Genomic DNA, 19348 nt, shown 5'->3' on the forward strand with positions numbered 1-19348 from the left:
CATAGAGAATAGATGGCCGACCCTTCCCTCAGTGTACAGAAGTGTGTTAAAGGATTTTAGTAATTATTTTATCACTTTATAAATTATTGTTGATATTTATAGATTTACCTCTATATATTTTATATCTCACCCGCCTTTATTAGGCCTCTTCGATTAGCTTTCCATTTATACTAAACACTGAGATGAATATTTTTAGAAATATTTTAAGAAATTTATTCTTTGAATAGTCTTGGTGCTGTTTTTCAAAGATGAACTAACGTTTGGTTTATTTATGCTACGCAGTTTGCGCTCTATCGTTACGATAGAGAAAGAGAGAATCACGGTTTCACTTTGCAGAAAGAGTAAATCGATTTTGACGTTTTGTTCATTCTTCTTTCAAACTGAAGTTTTTTAGATACTAATTTAAAGGAACATGTTAATTTTCAATTTCTTAGTCCTTTCAGTTTTTTCCTTTAGTCAAATAACCTGTTATTGACGTAGAGTGAATGAGCCATTCTCTTGTGAGTGGCGAGAGAGAGAGAGAGAGAAAGAGAGAACGATCCGATCTTTATTCTCGTCCCAAGTCTCTGTACAAGGAGTTTGGGAGCGAGTAACGTTGTTCTCGATTCAGTTTTTTACTCTCGTCCCAAGTCTCTGTACGGGGAGAGAGGATAAAACGTTTTAGTTTTTATTCTCATCCCAAGGCACTGTACGGTGAGAGATTGAAAACGTAGTCCTTAGTGAACTAGTTTTTAGTCTCATCCCCAGTCACTGATCATTTTAACTTTATATATTTCCGTTTTATTCGATATATATGTATATGTTTATTGATTTTTGCATGTGTGTTTCATTTTGTACTAATGTGCTTACATTATACGACTCATTTCGCAATTCTAACCTTTTGATTTAAGGGAGAATTGCGTGCTTCAGGTAGAAATCAGCTTTATTCATGTCTAATGTGAAATTATTAAAAAATGCGATATCAGTGAAGAAAGTGCAAAAAAAAAAAAAAAAAAAAAAAAACGTTGTGTTGCGGAGGGTTCGTTTGTTCGTGCTTGTCGCTTGCCTAGTCCGAGACCTCTTTCAGGCTCCCCTGCACCAGGGAGAAGGAATGTCGTAGGACCTAAGGGAGTGAGGGGTGTAAACCAACGAACAGACGTTCCCTCAAAGGTATCAGACATTGCTCGTCAAGCACGTCCTTGCCATAAGACAGGAGAGACGAAGTTTCTCCTTGTCTTCCGATGATTCGTCTCTTTAAAAGCCTGGGCGTAAGGTTTCGAGACGGTTGAAACGTTTATTAGTTCCTTCAGAACAAGTTCAACGTCCTAGCTGTAGTCATCATGAGAGTCCCGTTCATAGCGATGACGTTCATGTACAGACGTTTCTGCCACAGACTCGACGTGACGTTGAGCGGTAGACACCGTAGACACAACGTGACGTCGAGTGTCAGTCACTGTAGTCACGATATAGCATCGATCAGCAGTCACCGCTGTTACTACGTGATGTTTGAACGTCAGCCACCGCAGTCACAGGTTGATCCGAAGTTAAGTTTTTTGCAAGATATGCTGTTAAAGCTTTCTTCTTTAATAGAAGCTTACGATCCTGTTCCTGTGCGAAAGGATCCTTTGCTTTTTGTACGTCATGGTTCTGGGATACGTGATTCGGGTCTTCAACCTTCTAAACGAGCTTTGTTACGCCACGCTGACGTTATCCCTAGTGACGGCTTTGCTGTTAAACGAGATGCGGAGCATAAATCTCGATGTAACTTTGATCGCTTTGAACGTCAGCCACCGCAGTCACAGCGTGACGTTGAGCTGCTGACACCGCAGACACGACGTGACGTTGAGTGGTAGACACCGTAGACATGACATGACGTCGAGAGTCAGTCATCATAGTCACGATATAGCATCGAACAGCAGTCACCGCTGTTACTACGGGACGTTTGAACGTCAGTTACTTCTGTCACGACGTGTAGTAGAATAACATTCTCTGCAGTCACAACGTGACATCGTCCCTCCAACTTTAACTTCTGTTCATATACAAGGTGATGTAGCCTGTCAGGCTTTTCCTTCACGTCATTCTGAATATAAATCTCTTTCTCGCAAGACTTTAGATTTATCAGATGATGTGCCTTCTGAGAAGTTGATGACCCCCTTTCAACTAATGTACCTTTGGGGAGTCATTCAGAAGAGGAGTATCCTAGGGTGGTCCAACAATCCCTTGTTTTATAGTTATGAATTTCTTTAGTGAAATTTTGTCCTACTCGTTTTGTAACGGCTGCTCCGCCGTCTGAGTTTACTCTTGGCATGACTTCCTTCGACTCCTACATTTACGAAGTCAGTTCTCTCTTGTTCTTCCAAGAGAGCCATGCTCTTACTGGGAGACTGGTTGGAATCCAGGAGAAGTTTAGGAAAGTCTGCTTTTGCTTTTCCTCCTTCTTAATTAGCTTCTCGCTCCAGCGTCTGGTGTGACACAGGCGAAGTTCTCGGCTTGGGAGTACCTGCCTCTGCCCAGGGAGACTTCTTAAGCCTAGTGGACTCTCCTCGTCGTCTAGCCATGAGACGCTCCAAGATTTTATGGTCTGCTTCAGAGCTAGACCATCTCCTGTTAGGAGTTTTTTTTTCGAGCGTTTGAAGTATTTATTTGTTGGATTGGTCCCTGGGAGCCTTAAGTAAGAAGGTCTCTCTAGCTGTCAATGTATTGCTGTACAATTATGTCATGCATGAACAAGGCTATCAGGGATGGCTCCAATGATCTGGCAGCCACGTTCACTGCAGGAGTACTTAAGATGTAAGTGCGCTCAATGTGTTCATTGTCAAGACAAAGTTCACGATGAAGACTACCAAATCTGTCTTGGCAGCAGTAAGGGAAGGCGACTGGATGGTCTCTCTCGACCTTCAGGATGCATACTTCCACATCCCGATTCATCCAAACTTTCAACAACATCTGAGGTTTGTGGACGGGAAAGTAGTGTACCAATTTCAAGCTCTGTGTTTCGGCCTCATTCCTGCTCCTCTACATTTTTTGAGGATTCAGAGCCTCCCTTTATTTTGACGACTGGCTAATCAGGGCATCGTCATTAAATCGCTGTCTGGAGAGCCTCTAATGGACATTAGACCTAACCAAGGAGCTAGGTCTCATAGTGAACGTAGAGAAGTCGTAACTTACAGTACTCCATCCCAGACTATTCTTTATTTGGGAATGGAGATACAGTGAACCCTCGCTACTTCGCGGTTCGACCATCGCGGATTCACCACTTCGCGGATTTTTTCCATAACCCATATATATACAGTAATATATATATATATATGTATGCATGTATTTATGTATATATGTAGGTATGTATATGTGTATACATATAGATATATATATATATATATACACACACACACACACACATATATATATATATATATATATATATATATATATATATATATATATATATATATATATATATATCTAAAGTAGGAAGATGTGATGTAGTTCTAAGGGAAAAGTATGGGAAATATGTCTGGGTAATAAGCAATGTTCTACCTCCAGTTTGTTTCTTCATTATGATCAGAGATAAATGTAAACAAAACATTGGTTGCCATTTTTTATCGTGCTTTTTAGCTTGTTTAGGAAATGCATGATATAAAATCACCTTTAATATTTGTGCCTGTTTTAGTTTAGGGTACTGTAGTACATGCATTAAGTGTTCTGTACATTAAAGGGTAGTTCGTTAACAGTACTACGTACAGGGGAAGGTTTTAAAAGTCTGAATATACATGTTGAATAAATAGGTAAATATGGTGTCACTACTTCGCGGATTTTCACCTATCGCGGCCGCGACTGGAACCTATCTACCGCGATAAACGAGGGTTCACTGTAGTGTCGAATTTTTCGGGCCTTTTCGTCTCCCACAAGAATGGAACAAGCTCTGTTAAAAGTCCGTCAATTGCAAGAGAAAAACAGTTGCTCTGTAAGAGTTTGAACGAGCCTCGTGGGAACTCTTTCATCGCTGGAGTAGTTTATCTCTCTGGGGAGACTCAACCTTTGCCCTCTCCAATTTCACCTAAACCATTGGAACAAGGAGAAGGGCTTAGAGAGTATCTCTTTCCCAATCTCTAACTCAGTCTAGACATGTCTGACTTGGTGGGACAGCAACATCAGACTTCGAGAAGGTCTTTCTCTTGCGATCAAGAACCCAAACCATGTGTTGTATTCAGATGCATCGGTTTTGGGTTAGGGAGCTCCACTGGACAGTCTGGAATGCTCGGGTCTTTGGTCCACGGATCAGAAGGAACTCCATTTAAGGCAAGTAACCTCTCTCTTTTGACGAGATTTGTGCAAGGAGAAATGAATGTCTTGGCGGACTGCCTCAGCAGAAGAGGACAAGTCATCTCCATGGAGTGGACGTTGCACAAGACTGTGTGCGAGAAGCTATGGATGACATGGGGTCAACCCACCATAGACCTTTTTGCGACTTCACTGACAAAGAGGCTCTCGACTTACTGCTTTCCAGTTCCAGATCCAGAGGCAGCCCACATAGACGCTTTCCTGCTGGAATGGTCTCACCTGGACGTTTATGCCTTTCCACCTTTCAAGATCCTAAACAAGGTGCTGCAGAAGTTCACCTCTCACGAAGGGACCAGGTTGACATTGGTTGCTCCCCTCTGGCCCGCGAGAGAGTGGTTCACAGAGGTACTTCTATGGCTGGTAGACGTTCCAAGAAGTCTGCCGTTGCAGATGGATCTCTTGCGACAGCCTCACGTAAAGAGATTTCATCAAAGCCTCCCCACGCTTCGTCTAACTGCCTTCAGACTATCGAAAGACTCTCTTGAGCTCGAGGGTTTTCGAAGGAGGCAGCTAGAGCGATCGCAAGGGCTAGAAGATCCTCTACCATCAGGATCTATCAGTCGAAATGGGAGATATTTAGAGACTGGTGCAAGTCCTCCTCTATTCCCTCTTCCAGTGCCTCTGTAGCGCAGATTGCGGATTTTCTGCTTTATCTGAGAAACGGTCGCTCCCTCTCTGCATCCACCATTAAAGGCTACAGAAGCATGTTAGCTTCTGTTTTCAGGCATAGGGGTTTTGAGCTTTCTAATAACAAAGATCTTGAAAGACCTGCTTAAGTCTTTCGAGACTTCCAAGGAGCGTCATATTTCGACTCCTGCTTGGAACTTGGACGTGGTCCTACAGTTCCTTATTTCAGACAGGTTTGAACCATTAAATTCAGCCTCCCTGAAGGATCTTACCCTCAAGACACTTTTTTTGGTGAGCTTGGCTTCAGCTAAAAGGGTTAGTGAGATACATGCTTTTAGCAAGAACATCGGCTTCTCCACTAATAAAGCAGTATGTGCTCTTCAACTTGGTTTTTTGGCCAAGAATGAACTTTCGTCTCGTCCTTGGCCTAAATCATTTGAAATTCCCAGTCTTTCTGAGATTGTGGGGAATGAAGTTGAAAGAGTGCTGTGCCCCGTTAGAGCTCTTAAATTTTATTTATCCAGAACTAAACCGCTACGAGGTTGTTCAGAGGCTTTATGGTGCTCCGTTAAAAAGCCCTCTTTGCCCATGTCTAAGAATGCGTGGTCTTATTTTATTAGACTTTTCATTCGGGAGGCACACTCTCATTTAAGTGAGAAGGATCGTAATTTACTTAAATCAAGGCTCATGAAGTTAGAGCGATAGCAACTTCAGTAGCGTTTAAGCAAAATAGATCCATTAAAAGTATTATGGACGCGACCTTTTGGAGAAGCAAGTCGGTATTCGCTTCATATTACTTGAAAGATGTCCAGACTCTTTATGAGGACTGCTACACACTGGGACCATTCGTAGCAGCGAGTGCAGTAGTGGGTGAAGGCTCTACCACTACATTCCCTTAATCCCAATATCCTTTTAATCTACTCTTGAAATTTTTAATCTTATTTTGGGTTGTACGGGAGACTAAGAAGTCTTTCGCAATCTTTTTGATTTGGCGGGTGGTCAAAATATTGTTTCTTGAGAGCGCCCAGATTAAGGGTATTGATGAGGTCCTGTTATAGGGGTGTTCACCTTGGATATAGCAGCTCCTGGGAGTCTTTCAGCATCCTAAGAGGATCGCTGGGCTTCGTGAGGATAGCGGACTAATGAGGCAGAGTAATTATCAGAGTCAGCTTCCTTACCAGGTACCTATACTTAAGTTTGTTTTTTGAATAGTTGTCAAAAACTCTTGAGCATATACGCCTTTATTGTTTTAATACTGGTCTCTACCCACCACCATGGGTGTGAATCAGCTATTTATATATTCACCGGCTAAGTTTAATATTTAAAAATGATATTTTCATTATAAGATAAATTGTTGAATATACTTACCCGGTGAATATATAATATTAAAGGCCCTCCCTTCCTCCCCGATAAGAGACCCTACGGACTGAGAAGAACTGGTTTGGTTGAGAAGTATATGCGGTATCTGGCCGATAGTCGGCGCTGGTGGGCACACCCGGCAGCCTTCATGGCGATCGCTCGCGAGTTTTTGGAATCTGTCGACCGTCGGAGACGTCAGCTATTTATATATTCACCGGGTAAGTATATTCAAAAATTTATTTTATAATGAAAATATCATTTTAAAATGATACACGAGTATCCTAATAGGATTACCGGAGGCTCCGGGTTCTTAAAATTAAGCTTAACTGAAGTTATAATATCCAGGTGGATGCAAATTTATTATGATACTAATTTATGATCATTCATTGTTATTATTATTGTCGTAAATGAGATTTATATTATCCCGCCAATGCCGGGGATGTAAAATCTAAAGTTAACAATAGTTGAAAGTCAATTAAATTCCTCCCGTTGGATCCGGGAGGCCAACTTGAGTAAGACCCAAGGGTCTTGAACGCCTACCAAGGTAGGACGTCCCGAAAGAGGAAGGTTTAGGGAGGGAAGAGTTCAATTGACTCCCGCCAACCCCAGGAACTTTCCTTATGAAACAACGACAATAAAAGTAAAAAATTCAATTAGTTCTTCCGTGATTACTTCGTCTTGTTCGTATAGTTAGCCTACACTTCAGAGCACGGTAATGTACATGAACCTGGACCAAAATATTTACCAACAAATATAAATCATATGTAGGCTAACCTCAGAATATCATAAGTGAATGAAATAACAACGAAGAAGATCACGCCTGAAGAATACCCAATACGCAACCCGTAAACCTCCCGGCCCCTCCGGACGCCAGCCGTCAGCAGCCGGGAGAGAGCACGGCTTACGACAACCCGACGCATGCGAGCGTACTCAACCATTTATAAAATCAGCTGTTCCCCGCTTAATCTCTATAGAGAGTGAGTCATGTGGTACCCCGGAAGAGGGATGAGGTGAGGCATACTCCACCTAGGTGGGTAGCAAGCGGGAACTAGCCAAGGAACATGGTTCATGGCGATCAAGTGGACCTGAAACCGGCCAGGCGGGACAACCCTCCGAGAAACAGAGGATCCACTTGATCCCCACAGCATAGCCTAACAATGTGACCATAAAATACACATTAACGATATATAATGAAACAAGTATATATAGGTTATGATATAGGTTATGATGGCAAGCAAAAGGAGAAAATAACGTGAATATTTTCGGCTACGAGAGGAACATGGGGGGGGGGTAAAACGTGAATGGGAATTACGTTTAGCCTAGCCCTCCAAAATCGGGTAGCTACCGACCTGGTCGGGAAGACTGCAACACTTAACTGATAGATATACCCAATCGGGTAAAATACTGATTTGGGACGAAAGAATTGATTAAGGATATAATCCTGCGACCACGAGGTTCCTCTCTATCATAACCTTAACTTAAGGACCTATCTCTTATATATAAGAAAGGTTAACAAACTTACACAAAGAGTTAAACTAATCCCTAAAGTTAAAAATACTCAATACACCTGTTACTGGTGTAGGCTGCCTTCCAAGGTCGTACACGGCCCGGTCGGGTAGTCAGGCGAGCCCATAACGTAAATAAATGCAGTAATATAATAGCACCGCGGAGAAACTTGCGAAATGGCAATGAGCATGCACGATGTTAAGGATAAAACGGAACACAATTAGTATGAGGAACTAATTGATATTCGTCATGGAAACAGAAGCTCTCGGAGGTAGCGATATCAAAATGGCTTACAGGGAGCGGCATTCTCCGACTCCCGAAACATAAATTTTTAAGTAAAAGACTGTATCGAATATCGCTACTTCCAGAACCCCAAAACTGATAGTTTTAATACTCAACTTGGTGGTAGAAGCTTCCAAAAGATCCCACATCTTACACAAAACACCAAATCACAGAACCAAAAAGCATGCGTGTGACCAACAAAGATGTTATGAAAGGAGTGGGCGGGTTCGCGTGGGTGGAAGTGTAGTAGTGGCGAACAGTAGTGGGATGTAGAACGGCACCTCGTAGTAACGGGGGAATTTGAAGGAGGAGAGATCTAAATGGCAAGAGACCTCTGACAGTGGTTTTCACGCCCCAGTTACTATACCGACACCTTATTTAGGTGAGCGAGCTGGGTTTATCCCTAGCATTCCAATGCAACTTTTTTCTCTGGTAATATATAGCAGTTATATACCTTAGAAATGATACTAAAGAAGCATTTCACGGAGCGGCACAGGTGGAGCCCAGAAAGAACTATTCTTTGAACATTCGAAAAAAGGGTAATTTGGGCAACACAGGAAAATTTTAAATCCTACATGTTACCCAAATCCCATTAGAAGCTAATTATGATGTGCTACATCAAATATTTGCATGCTACGGATTAAAAAAAGAAATTAGAATGAAACTTCAAGATGGTAAATGGCATTCTTGGTTATCATTTAATTGTCATAAGTTAGCATTCAATGCAAGCTGTAACATTATCAAAAATAAAATAGGTAATATGAGTATTAAGGGTGCTCTGTGTGATGGGGTACCTAAAGATCTGGATGTCTACAGACCAGCAGACTGGATTCATAAAGACATAAAAATAGTCATGCCATCCCAAAAAAAAGCCAAAACCACCAATGGGGCTTTTTGCTCAATCTACAGGAGGTACAGAAAATTATTTTATGAAGAACTTAAGCTCTTTATTCACGAGCATTCCCCCAAAATCATATGTCTGCAGGAGAGCAAGCTTGATGCTAATACCCCTTGCCCTCACGAATATATTAGCTATAGGACACCATATGATCACCGAGTAGGGGGCCATGGCAGAAGTCTCACATACGTTCCTTGAGATGTTCCCCAAATACCCTCATCTATTCGTACACCTCTGCAGGCAGTGGTTGTACAGATTAATATAGGGAGAAAATATACAATCTGCTCTCTGTATTTGCATCCAAATAATAACATATTGTATGATAATTCAGTAGAGGTGATTCAACAGCTCCCTCAACCTTTTCTTTTACTTGGAGATTTGAATGGTAGACATCCTTTGTGGGGTGATGTTTTAGCAAACACCAGGGGCAATATTATATCATCAATTGTCGAAAACAAAGATGTCGGATTCCTTAATTCAGGAGAGCCCACACACTTCCATGTTCAGACGGGTACCTTGTCATGCATCGACCTTTCAATTGCAAGCTCTAACTGTCTCCTTTATTTCAATTGGAGGACATTAGATGACTGGCATACTAGTGATCATGCACCAATCATTATAAACACCAACGATGTTCCACCTTTACAAAGATCTCCACGATGGAATCTTGATAAGGCGGACTGGGATAGATTTTGTGAGCTAAGTGAAATTGAAGGAAATGCAGAATAGTTTGAAAATATTGATGATGCCATAGACTTACTGAATGGAACCCTTCATACAGCAGGAATTAATTCAATTCCCAAGACAACAGGGTTGTTCAAACAACAACCAGTCCCCTGGTGGTCTTCAGAATTAACTGCCCTGCACAGAGCTATAAGAAGGTCCTTAACTCGACTGCGCAGACACCGCACTGAGGGCAATTTGATTATATACAAGAAATGTAGAGCACAGTTCCGTCGTGCCATGAAGGAAGCTAGGTGCCAGTCATGGGTGTCTTTAGTTTCTTCCATTAACAATAGAACACCACCAACTGCTGTTTGGAGGAAAATAAAATAGATTACCGGCAAATTTACCCCCAACCCACCACCAGTGTTGAAGGTGAAAGGTCAGTATATGACTGAAGCAAATGATGTCAGCAATACCCTGGCTGAACATTTTTCAAATGTATCCAGCAAGTGTGAAGGAGCTCCTGGTCACCATTATAGAAGCAACGAGGAAAAGAAAATTTTAAAATTTGTAAAAGGAAGGGAAGAGTCATATAATTCTCCTTTTACTGAAAGAGAATTTGATTCCGCTCTCACAAATTGTAACAATACAGCCCCTGGACCCGATGGAATTCCATATGCAATAATTAAACATGTACATTTTAATACAAAGTTATTTATTTTAAGCATTATTAATAGTATATGGCATGATCATAGTTATCCAAGTGTTTGAGAACTAGCCATTATTTTAGCCTTTTTAGAACCCAGTAAGGACAAGTTTTTAGCAGAAAACTACTGACCTATTGCACTGACATCTTGTTTATGTAAAATCATGGAGAAGATGGTCAATGTAAGACTGATTTGGTACCTTGAAAAGAAGGGTATTTTATCACCGATTCAGTGTGGATTCTGAAAAATGCACTCAACGACTGATGTGTTGTTATGACTTGAGCCCTCTATTTGTGAAGCGTTTACTTCCAAACAGCACCATTTGACAGTATTTTTAGACCTTGAAAAGGCATATGATACCACATGGAGATATGGTATACTTAAAACAATTCATGAATTAGGATTAAAAGGAGAACTACCACTATTTATTCAGTCATTTCTTTCACATAGAGTTTTTCAAGTGAGAGTAGGGGAAACTCTATCAGAGAGTAAATGTCAGGAAGAAGGAGTTCCTCAGGGTAGTGTGCTGAGTGTAACCCTGTTTGCACTAGCAATTAATGGGTTATCCTCAGTCATTCCCCGGGATGTTCTCTCAACATTATTTGTGGATGATCTCTCAATATCATTTGCTGGAATGGCAATGGTTGAGAGAAAATTACAACTCTCAATTGACAAAATTATCCAGTGGGCCGATACGAATGGATTTAAGTTCTCGACAAGTAAAACTACTATTGTCCATTTTTGGCGTATCCGGGGAGTACTCCCAGACCCGGATATATACATTGAAGGTCAACGTATCCCATGTCTAAGTGAAGCTAAATTTTTAGGTTTGATATTTGATTGTAGGCTCACGTGGGTGTCTCACATGAAAGCGTTAAAAGCTAAATGTCTTGAGGCTCTGAATCTTTTAAAAGTATTGTCCCATACATCATGGGGGCCAGACTGCAATACTTTTTTAAAATTATACAAGGCCTTGATTTTTTCCAAAATTATGGATGTGAAATATACTCTTTAGCCACCCCAAGCCGATTAAAGATGTTAGATTCAATATATCATGCTGGTATTAGATTGTCCACAGGAGCGTTTAGAACTTCGCCTATTACAAGTCTCCTTGTTGATGCTGGAGAATTACCTCTAGACTTTTATCGAAAGTGTTCTATTGTTCGGTGTTGGTTTAGGTTGCAAAGACTCCCTAACTCTTTAGCCTTTCAGACTGCAAGTCTTGTAAGACACACTTCATACTTTGAGTTGCAACCTAAATCTCCTCAACCTTATGGCTTTCGGGTGTAACAATTATTAAACAGGCTGAATATAATTAGAAGTAAAGTGCTTCCATTTAAGGTATCATCAACACCACCATGGAAATTACCAAAGGTATCTTTTTGTAAATATTTTATTGGAGTTAAGAAGAATGTGACTGAGTCCAGGTTTCTTTTTATGGAACATGTTGCAGAACATAGTGGATCGACTTTTATATACACTGGTGGCTCCAAATCTGATGCTGACATTGGATTTGGAGTACATTGTAAGGATTTTAATTGTAGAGGTGCACTTCCTCTAACAGCTTTGATATTTACTGCCAAAATTTATGGCATACTAACCACTATTGAGAAAATACCGTTGGAGAAGAAGGGTAATTTTACCATTTTCAGTAATGCAAGGAGTGTCCTTCAAGCTTTAGAAGTTTTTAATTATAATAACCCTCTAGTTTTAAAGACTTTAGAATGGCTTTTTATAATTGGTCGGAGAGGTATAATGGTTCAATTTTGTTGGGTTCCAGCCCATGTAGGAGTTTCTGGGAATGAGAAGGCAGATTTACTGGCGAAGAATGCGGCATCCGAGTTGCTACCAAGAAGGTATCCTATTCCCTTTAATGATTTCCTACCTAACATCAGGAAATTGTTTTGTAATAGTTGGCAACAGCACTGGGATGATCTAGATGGTAATAAGACGAGAGAGGTAACAAATGTCATATCTCCTTGGAGATATAACACGATGCCCTGAAAGTGGGAGATGTCTCTTTGTCGTCTCCGCATTGGTCACGCTCGGTTGACACACGAGTTTCTTCTGAAGGGCCAACACCAACCGTATTGCAACGACTGTTTGGTACCTTTAACAGTGAGGCATTTGTTGATCTAATGCCCCAATTATAATAACTTAAGAAATAGATATCTGTTTGAGGCTTGAGGTGAGGATGGTAGGTTCATCCTGGCCAAGATCCTTGGACGTGTCGTACAGTGCTAGTGGCATTTTCAAATTGATATTAGAAGCAGGTCTTCTTAATGCTATTTAACTTTTATAACATATTTACTTCTCTGGTTTTAATTGAATATTCTTTTAATCTTTATTTATTATAAACGATATCGGCGTCAATGACCTTCGATGTCAGGATGCCAGAAAACTTCAAATCAATCAATCCATATTCAGACAGGTACCTTGTCATGCATTGACCTTTCAATTGCAAATCCTAACTGCCTTCTTGATTTTGATTGGAGGACATTAGATGATTAGCGTACTAGTGATCATGCACCAATCGTTATAAACACCAACAATGGTCCACCCTTACAAAGATCGCCACGATGGAATCTTGACAAGGCGCATTGGGTTAAATTTCGTGAGCTAAGTGAAATTGAGGGGAGGGCAGAACAGTTTGAAAGTATTGATGATGCCATAGACCTAATGAATGGAACTCTCCATACAGCAGGAGTCAATTCGATTCCCAAAATCACAGGATTATTCAAACAATGACCAGCCCTGTGGTGATCTTCAAGATTAACTGCCTAGCACAGAGCCGCCAGAAAATCTCTGACTAGATTGCTTAGACGCCATACTGAGGAAAATTTAATAACATACAAAATGTGTAGAGCACAGTTCCGTCATGCCATGAAAGAAGCTAGGTGCCAATCTTGGGTATCTTTTGTTTCCTCATTCAACAGTAGAACTCCACCATCTTCTGTATGGAGGAAAATAAAAAAGATTGCCAGCCCATTTACCCCAAATCCACCACCAGTGATGAAGGGAGACAATCAGTATGTGACTGAAGCAAATGATGTAAGCAATGCCCTGGCTGATCATTTTTCAAATGTATCATGCAAGTGTGAAGGAGCAGATGCTTACTGGCACCTACCAGTCAGTCGCCCCCTCTCCTCCTACCTAGGATTCAGGCTACAGAAGTCAAAATATGTCTTCACAGCCATGCCCTTTGGACTAAACATAGCCCCAAAGGTATTCACGAAGCTAGCGGACAGTCGTCCAGCAACTACGCTCCGAAGGAGTACAAGTAGTAGCATAATCTGGACGATTGGCTGGTGCGGGCAGCATCCAAGACTACTTACTTGTCTGCAAGCGGCCAGAACGGTGATCCAGTTCTTGGAACACCTGGGCTTCAAGATCAGTCGCTAGAAGTCTCGCCTTTCTCCAGCTCACAAATTTCAATGGTTAGGAATCCATGGGGACTTGCAGTCACACCACCTCTCCATTCTATTAAAGAAGAGGGGAGAAATAGCGGCATCTGTCAAGAGACTAATCCAACGCAAGAGGATTTCAAGACGCCAACAGGAAAGATTACTGGGCTCTCTCCAGTTCGTAGTAGTGACACACCCGGTGCTAGAAGCACAGCTAAAGGATGCGTCAGGAGTCTGGAGAAGATACGCATCAAACGCTCGAAGAGATCAACAAGGTTGACACCGACACGATTGCGCACGCTATTAAGTCTGTGGTCAACGAATAAGAGCCTAGCACAGACAATTCTCTTGCAGCTACCACAAACATCAGTGGTGATACACATGGACGCCTCCCTGGAAGAATGGGGAGGCCATTCGCTTGAAATGAAAGTGCAAGGAATTGATCACTCCAGTTCAAAACTTTCACAACATCTTGGAGGCTATGGCAGTCTTCCTGACGTTGAAGAGATTATCCCCTTGCAGAGCAGTCCACATCAGACTGGTCATCGACAACGAGGTGATATTAATATGTCTAAATTGACAAGGCTCGAGTTCACCTCACATCAATCACGTGATGTTAGCCATTTTCCGCCTGGCAAGAAAGAGAAGATGGCATTTATCAGCAGTTCAACTTCAAGGGTTCCGTGATGTGACGGCGGATGCTCTATCCAGGCGAAAGCCGATAGACACAGAATGGTCCCTAGACGCAGACTCATTCTCCTTTATTTTCGATAAAAGCCCCGGAGCTGTAGATCGACCTCTTCGCAATGAGCGACAGCAAGAAACTACCTCGTTATGTAGCCCCTTACGAGAACCTTAAGCAGAAGTGATAGACGCCATGTCTCTCGACTGGAACGGATGGAATCCGATTTACCTGTTTCCACCAACCAATCTCCTGCTAAAAGTCCTCGACAAGCTAAGATCCTTCAGAGGAACAGCTGCTGTAGTGGCCCCCAAATGGCCCAAAAACAATTAGTTCTCTCTGGTTCTAGATTTGAAACTGTAGCTGTTTCCTCTGCCGAACCCAGTTTTATCCAAACTGGTGCAGAAGTCGACTGTTTATATTTCATCCTTGAGAACCAACAACCTGCATCTCATGATTTTTTCGCCCTAGCAGCGAACAAAAGATTGGGATCTCTAAGAACAAGGTCGACTTCATTGTAGAGTAAAAGTCAAGTTCAACTAGGAGACAATGTGAATTGTCTTGGAAGAAATGGGTATCTTTTGTGAAAACAAGGGGACCAACAGAAATTTCAACAGATTTCTGTCTCTCTTTCTTCATTTACCTACTTGAACAAGGCCTGACTTCCACTACGATAAGCGCGTGTAAGTCGGCCCTGACTAGACCTCTTCTATACGCCTTTGAAGTGGACCTCACAAGCGAAACCTTCTATAATGTGCCAAAGCATGCACTAGACCCAAGCCGGCAACCTCTCCAAAGTCTATTGCATGGTCATTGGTCAAAGTCTTGCACTATGCTTTGAACCTAAACAATGAGGATTGTACTCTAAAGGAACTAACACAGAAAGTCTATTTTCTGTTCGCAATAGCCTCAGGGGCTAGGGTAGTGAAATATTGGCCCTATCAGGGATGTAGACCATATTCAGCTCCTAGACACCAGAGAACTGAACCCTTTTCCTTATCCTGCCTTTCTGGCCAAGAACGAGCTACCCACCAAGAGGTGGGGTCCTTGGAGAATCTGCCCACTGAATGAAGATGTCTCTCTATGCCCAGTAGAGTGTCTTAAGGTCTGTCTTCGTAGAACTTCAGACTTCAAGGGAGGACAGCTCTTCTGAGGTGAAACCTCAGGATCAAAATCTATCCCTAAGATAACTGAGAGCAATGCTCATCTACTTATTCGCAGAGCGGATCCTGACAGCTCACCAGCAGGTCACGATCCAAAGAAAATTACTTCTTCACAGAGTTTCTTCCAACACAGGGGCTTTGATACTCTTCTCATACACTGGGTGGAGATCAACCAGATCTTTTACAGACACTATACGAAGCAAGTACATGAAATAAAACATGTTGTGGTGGCGGCGGGTAGTGTTATAAAACCCGTCGTCTAGCGCTGCGATGAACAGTGAACTACTTTGGGACTTTCCAGTGCATCGGGTGCGTGGCATCATTTCGATGAAATTACATATTTTTTCGACATGAGAAAATATGGACCCTGATGTGTTTTCAATGCCGGATCAGATTCATACCTGATTGTAACTACATTTGATAATCTAGTTGCAATTTAAAATACTAAACGTATTTGCGTCTTATTGCTGCTATCTCAGTTACAGATGAATAAAGCATACTAGAGTTTTAATTAGACCCTAGTAGGGCCCAACTTGAAATCAGAGTACAGATTTCCAAGGTATGAGAAGGATAATCTCAAAGAATTACCGTCCGTCTCTATGGAGATAAAAACTTTGAATCCTTATAGTCAAAGTCGACACATTCCCTGCAGGGGCAGGAAGCCCTAAGCTAGTTCTAAGCTTAGTGGATATGACAGACAACGGTAATGTCATATATAAAGGTCTAGGAGACCATATAAGGAACTCATTCAAAGTAAAGGCACTTATACAAACCCACAGATATAGTACTTTCAAGTTAATTCTCTGGTAAGCTTCCATTAGGACGACATGGCCGAGCCCAAAAAACGGATTTTGAGCAAAACGAAAAATCTATTTTTGGGTTAGATAGCCATATCGTCCTGATGGACCCACCCTTCTTTCTTAAAATGACCACACCCGAAACTATTCTATCTGCGTCTATTCTTGCTTAAAGGCAACAAGGAATGATGGGCCGTAGCAGTACAGGGAGGGGATCCACTGGATACCTTGATAACGGCTCCCCTTTTGTTCACCACTCTTCCCCCTCAAAGAGTTAAATCTATTTGGGGTGAAGATTACTATGTGCCGTATCAAAAAATACGTCCCCTGATATTATGTGATATCCTTAAAGATATATTAAGGATACTTGTGCCAGGAGTTAGAATTCTGGAGACCTATGGTTAATTCTCTGGGAGTATCACTGTAGCAAATATCCCTTTGAAAGCTACCTAAAGGAACCTTCCATCAGGACGACATGGCTATCTCACCCAAAAATAGATTTTTCGCTTTGCTAAAAATCCGTTATATGATTAGCATCATCAGCCATTGCTAGTCCACTGCAGGACAAAGGACTCAAACATTTCCTTCCATATGCATCTGTTTATGGTCTTTCTATGCCAGCTCGTCAATCCATCGTCTTTTCTTCCTTTCCCTGCTTCTTATGCAATCTCTAGGGACCCATTCTGTTATTCCTAATGTCTATATATTATCTGTCACTCTCATATGTCCTGCCATTTCCATATCTTTTTCTTACACGTTAGAATATCCTCTACATTAGTTTGCTTTTGTATCTATGTTGCTCTTTTGCTTTCTTAGTATTATTCCCATAATTATTCTTTCCATGGCTCTTTGAGTAGGAACTAACTTATGTCCTATGGGATTAGTAAGGCTCTAAGTTTCTAATCCATAAGTTAAAACTGGTAGGATCATCTGAATAAATACTTCCTTTTTTTGAGAAAGTGCCATTTTACTTTTCATAATCTCATTTTGGTTACCATAAGCTTTCTATCCCATGCTTATACTTCTTCTAATTTCGGTCCCATGACCTTGGGAAAACACTGTCTGTCCTAAGTATGTATATTCATTAACAATCTCTAGAAGTTCGTCCATAACTTTTATTTGTTGTCTGCATTTTCATTGAACATTGTCTTAGTTTTACTCATATTAATGTACAGTTCTACATTTCTACGTTTTCTATTCAAATCTTCTATCATCTCTTGCAATTCCTCTAATGATTTTCTAAACAGAACTATGTCATCTGCAAATATTAAGTTGTTTTATCCCATTAATGCTAAATGGCAACATTTGCCCAATCTAAATTTTAAAAATCTTCTAGGCATGCTGTGAATAATTTATATATGTGGATGTAAAACTCACAAGGAAACATGATGCTCAGATGCAAAAACACCATAGAGAAAATGAAAATATAGAATGAATCCTGACTAGTCTTGTCTTATTTCTTCAATGAAGTAAGACAAAACTAGTCATATTCACTGTATATTTTCATTTTCCCTGTGTGTTTTTTTTTATATAAATATTGCTTATGCACTTCTTTCTATTTTAATATTTTAGTAGCCAAGATAGATATTATCTTTCCACAGAACTACCACAGTTATACTTGTGGACCATAAAGACAGAATTTTCTACAAGGAGAGGACAATGAAGGAACCAGTCGACACAGAGAATACTGAGTGGCAAATCAGTGAGTACAGCTTTAAAAGAAAGGGAAATGATTCCTAGTCCATTTTCTGTTATTATGTTATTTACAGTTATTTTAGGGATCTTTATTTTTTTATAAACAAGAAAATTTGATTAAAATCAAGGGAAACAGCGTGTTGCTTACATTGCTGTTGTACAGTAGTTATATTAAAATCTAGTCAACAATGAACTTCAAAATTACACACCTATAAAGCATCGTTAGTTTAATGACTTTACAATGAAAAACAATTTGATGAAGGTTGGTATCTAGAAACTGCATTACCTCCTGTAACAAAATCTATACATTAGACTGATGTGCCATAACATGAGGGCTTTTTGAGGGAATTCTTAAACTTTTCAAGTTTTATTTCTTGTTATGGATTGCTCTTAACATGCACCCAGACCTTCAGGGACAAACTGCCTGTGCCTAATTAATATCTATTACCTCCATTCCTCCCAGTCTGTATCCCTTTTTATATCAGGTGAAATCATCTTAATTCTTGAAATTCACAGTGGCCAATAGTCTTTACTATTTACCTGCCAGATTTTGGCCTCACCTTGGAACTGAAAAGTACTGTATTCTTTTTAATCAAACCATCAGCAAAATTCTGATACTTAACTCATGTCATAAAGATTCTAGAAATAACAGAAAACTGGTAACCTCTAACCCTGCCCTAGGTTTTCAGATCCTTTGCTTGATCACATCCATTGAACTTGAGCAGCCTCTTGCAACTTTCTGTGCTTATTGTTCATAATTCACTTACCAGAAGGTGGTTGAAGTAGTGATTTTGTGTAGATTAAGTCGTGGTAGCAATCTAACCAAACCAATACTGTTACTGTTATCTATATTGTCAATAAATAAAGCAAGAAGACCATTGAGTTCTATTCATTAACTCTCATAGGGGTGAGTTTGAGGGGTTTGGTCTTTTGTACTCTAATTTATCCTTTTCTATTATATTTCATCAAAAATTAATTCATTATTATAGGAGTTGAAAATGTTGAAAACTGACAGGATTGATTAAGGTGTTTCCTTGTGAAGGTTAAGTACTACTTCTATAAGAGTTCAATGTTTTACTTTACAACAACTACAGTATACAGTAATGTCTCACAACACGAAATTAATTGCTTCTGTAGTGGATTTCGTAACGTGATTTTTTCGTCTTGTGAGTCTCATTTTACATGTAAATAGCCTAATACGTTCCAGACCCTACAAAAACACCACATTGAATTATTATAAAA

General features: G+C 40.6%; 1 protein-coding gene across 4 annotated transcripts in view; it reads left to right on the forward strand.

Annotated features, from left to right (window-relative positions):
* Positions 1-18984, forward strand: part of Tango2 (transport and golgi organization 2) — an 83313-nt gene extending 64329 nt beyond the window's left edge. For 3 of the 4 annotated variants that reach the window (XM_068353547.1, XM_068353548.1, XM_068353549.1), the window contains exons 4-5: positions 18013-18113; positions 18788-18984. In XM_068353547.1, the coding sequence (XP_068209648.1) occupies positions 18013-18113; positions 18788-18864 (178 nt within the window). In that variant the 3' untranslated portion in view covers positions 18865-18984. Of the gene's footprint in view, positions 1-18012 lie in introns of all 4 variants that reach the window. The other variant, XM_068353550.1, reaches the window with a different exon arrangement.
* Positions 18985-19348: the final 364 nt, after the last annotated feature.

This window comes from Palaemon carinicauda, chromosome 30 (genome assembly GCF_036898095.1).
Source record: "Palaemon carinicauda isolate YSFRI2023 chromosome 30, ASM3689809v2, whole genome shotgun sequence".
Lineage (NCBI taxonomy): Eukaryota > Metazoa > Arthropoda > Malacostraca > Decapoda > Palaemonidae > Palaemon > Palaemon carinicauda.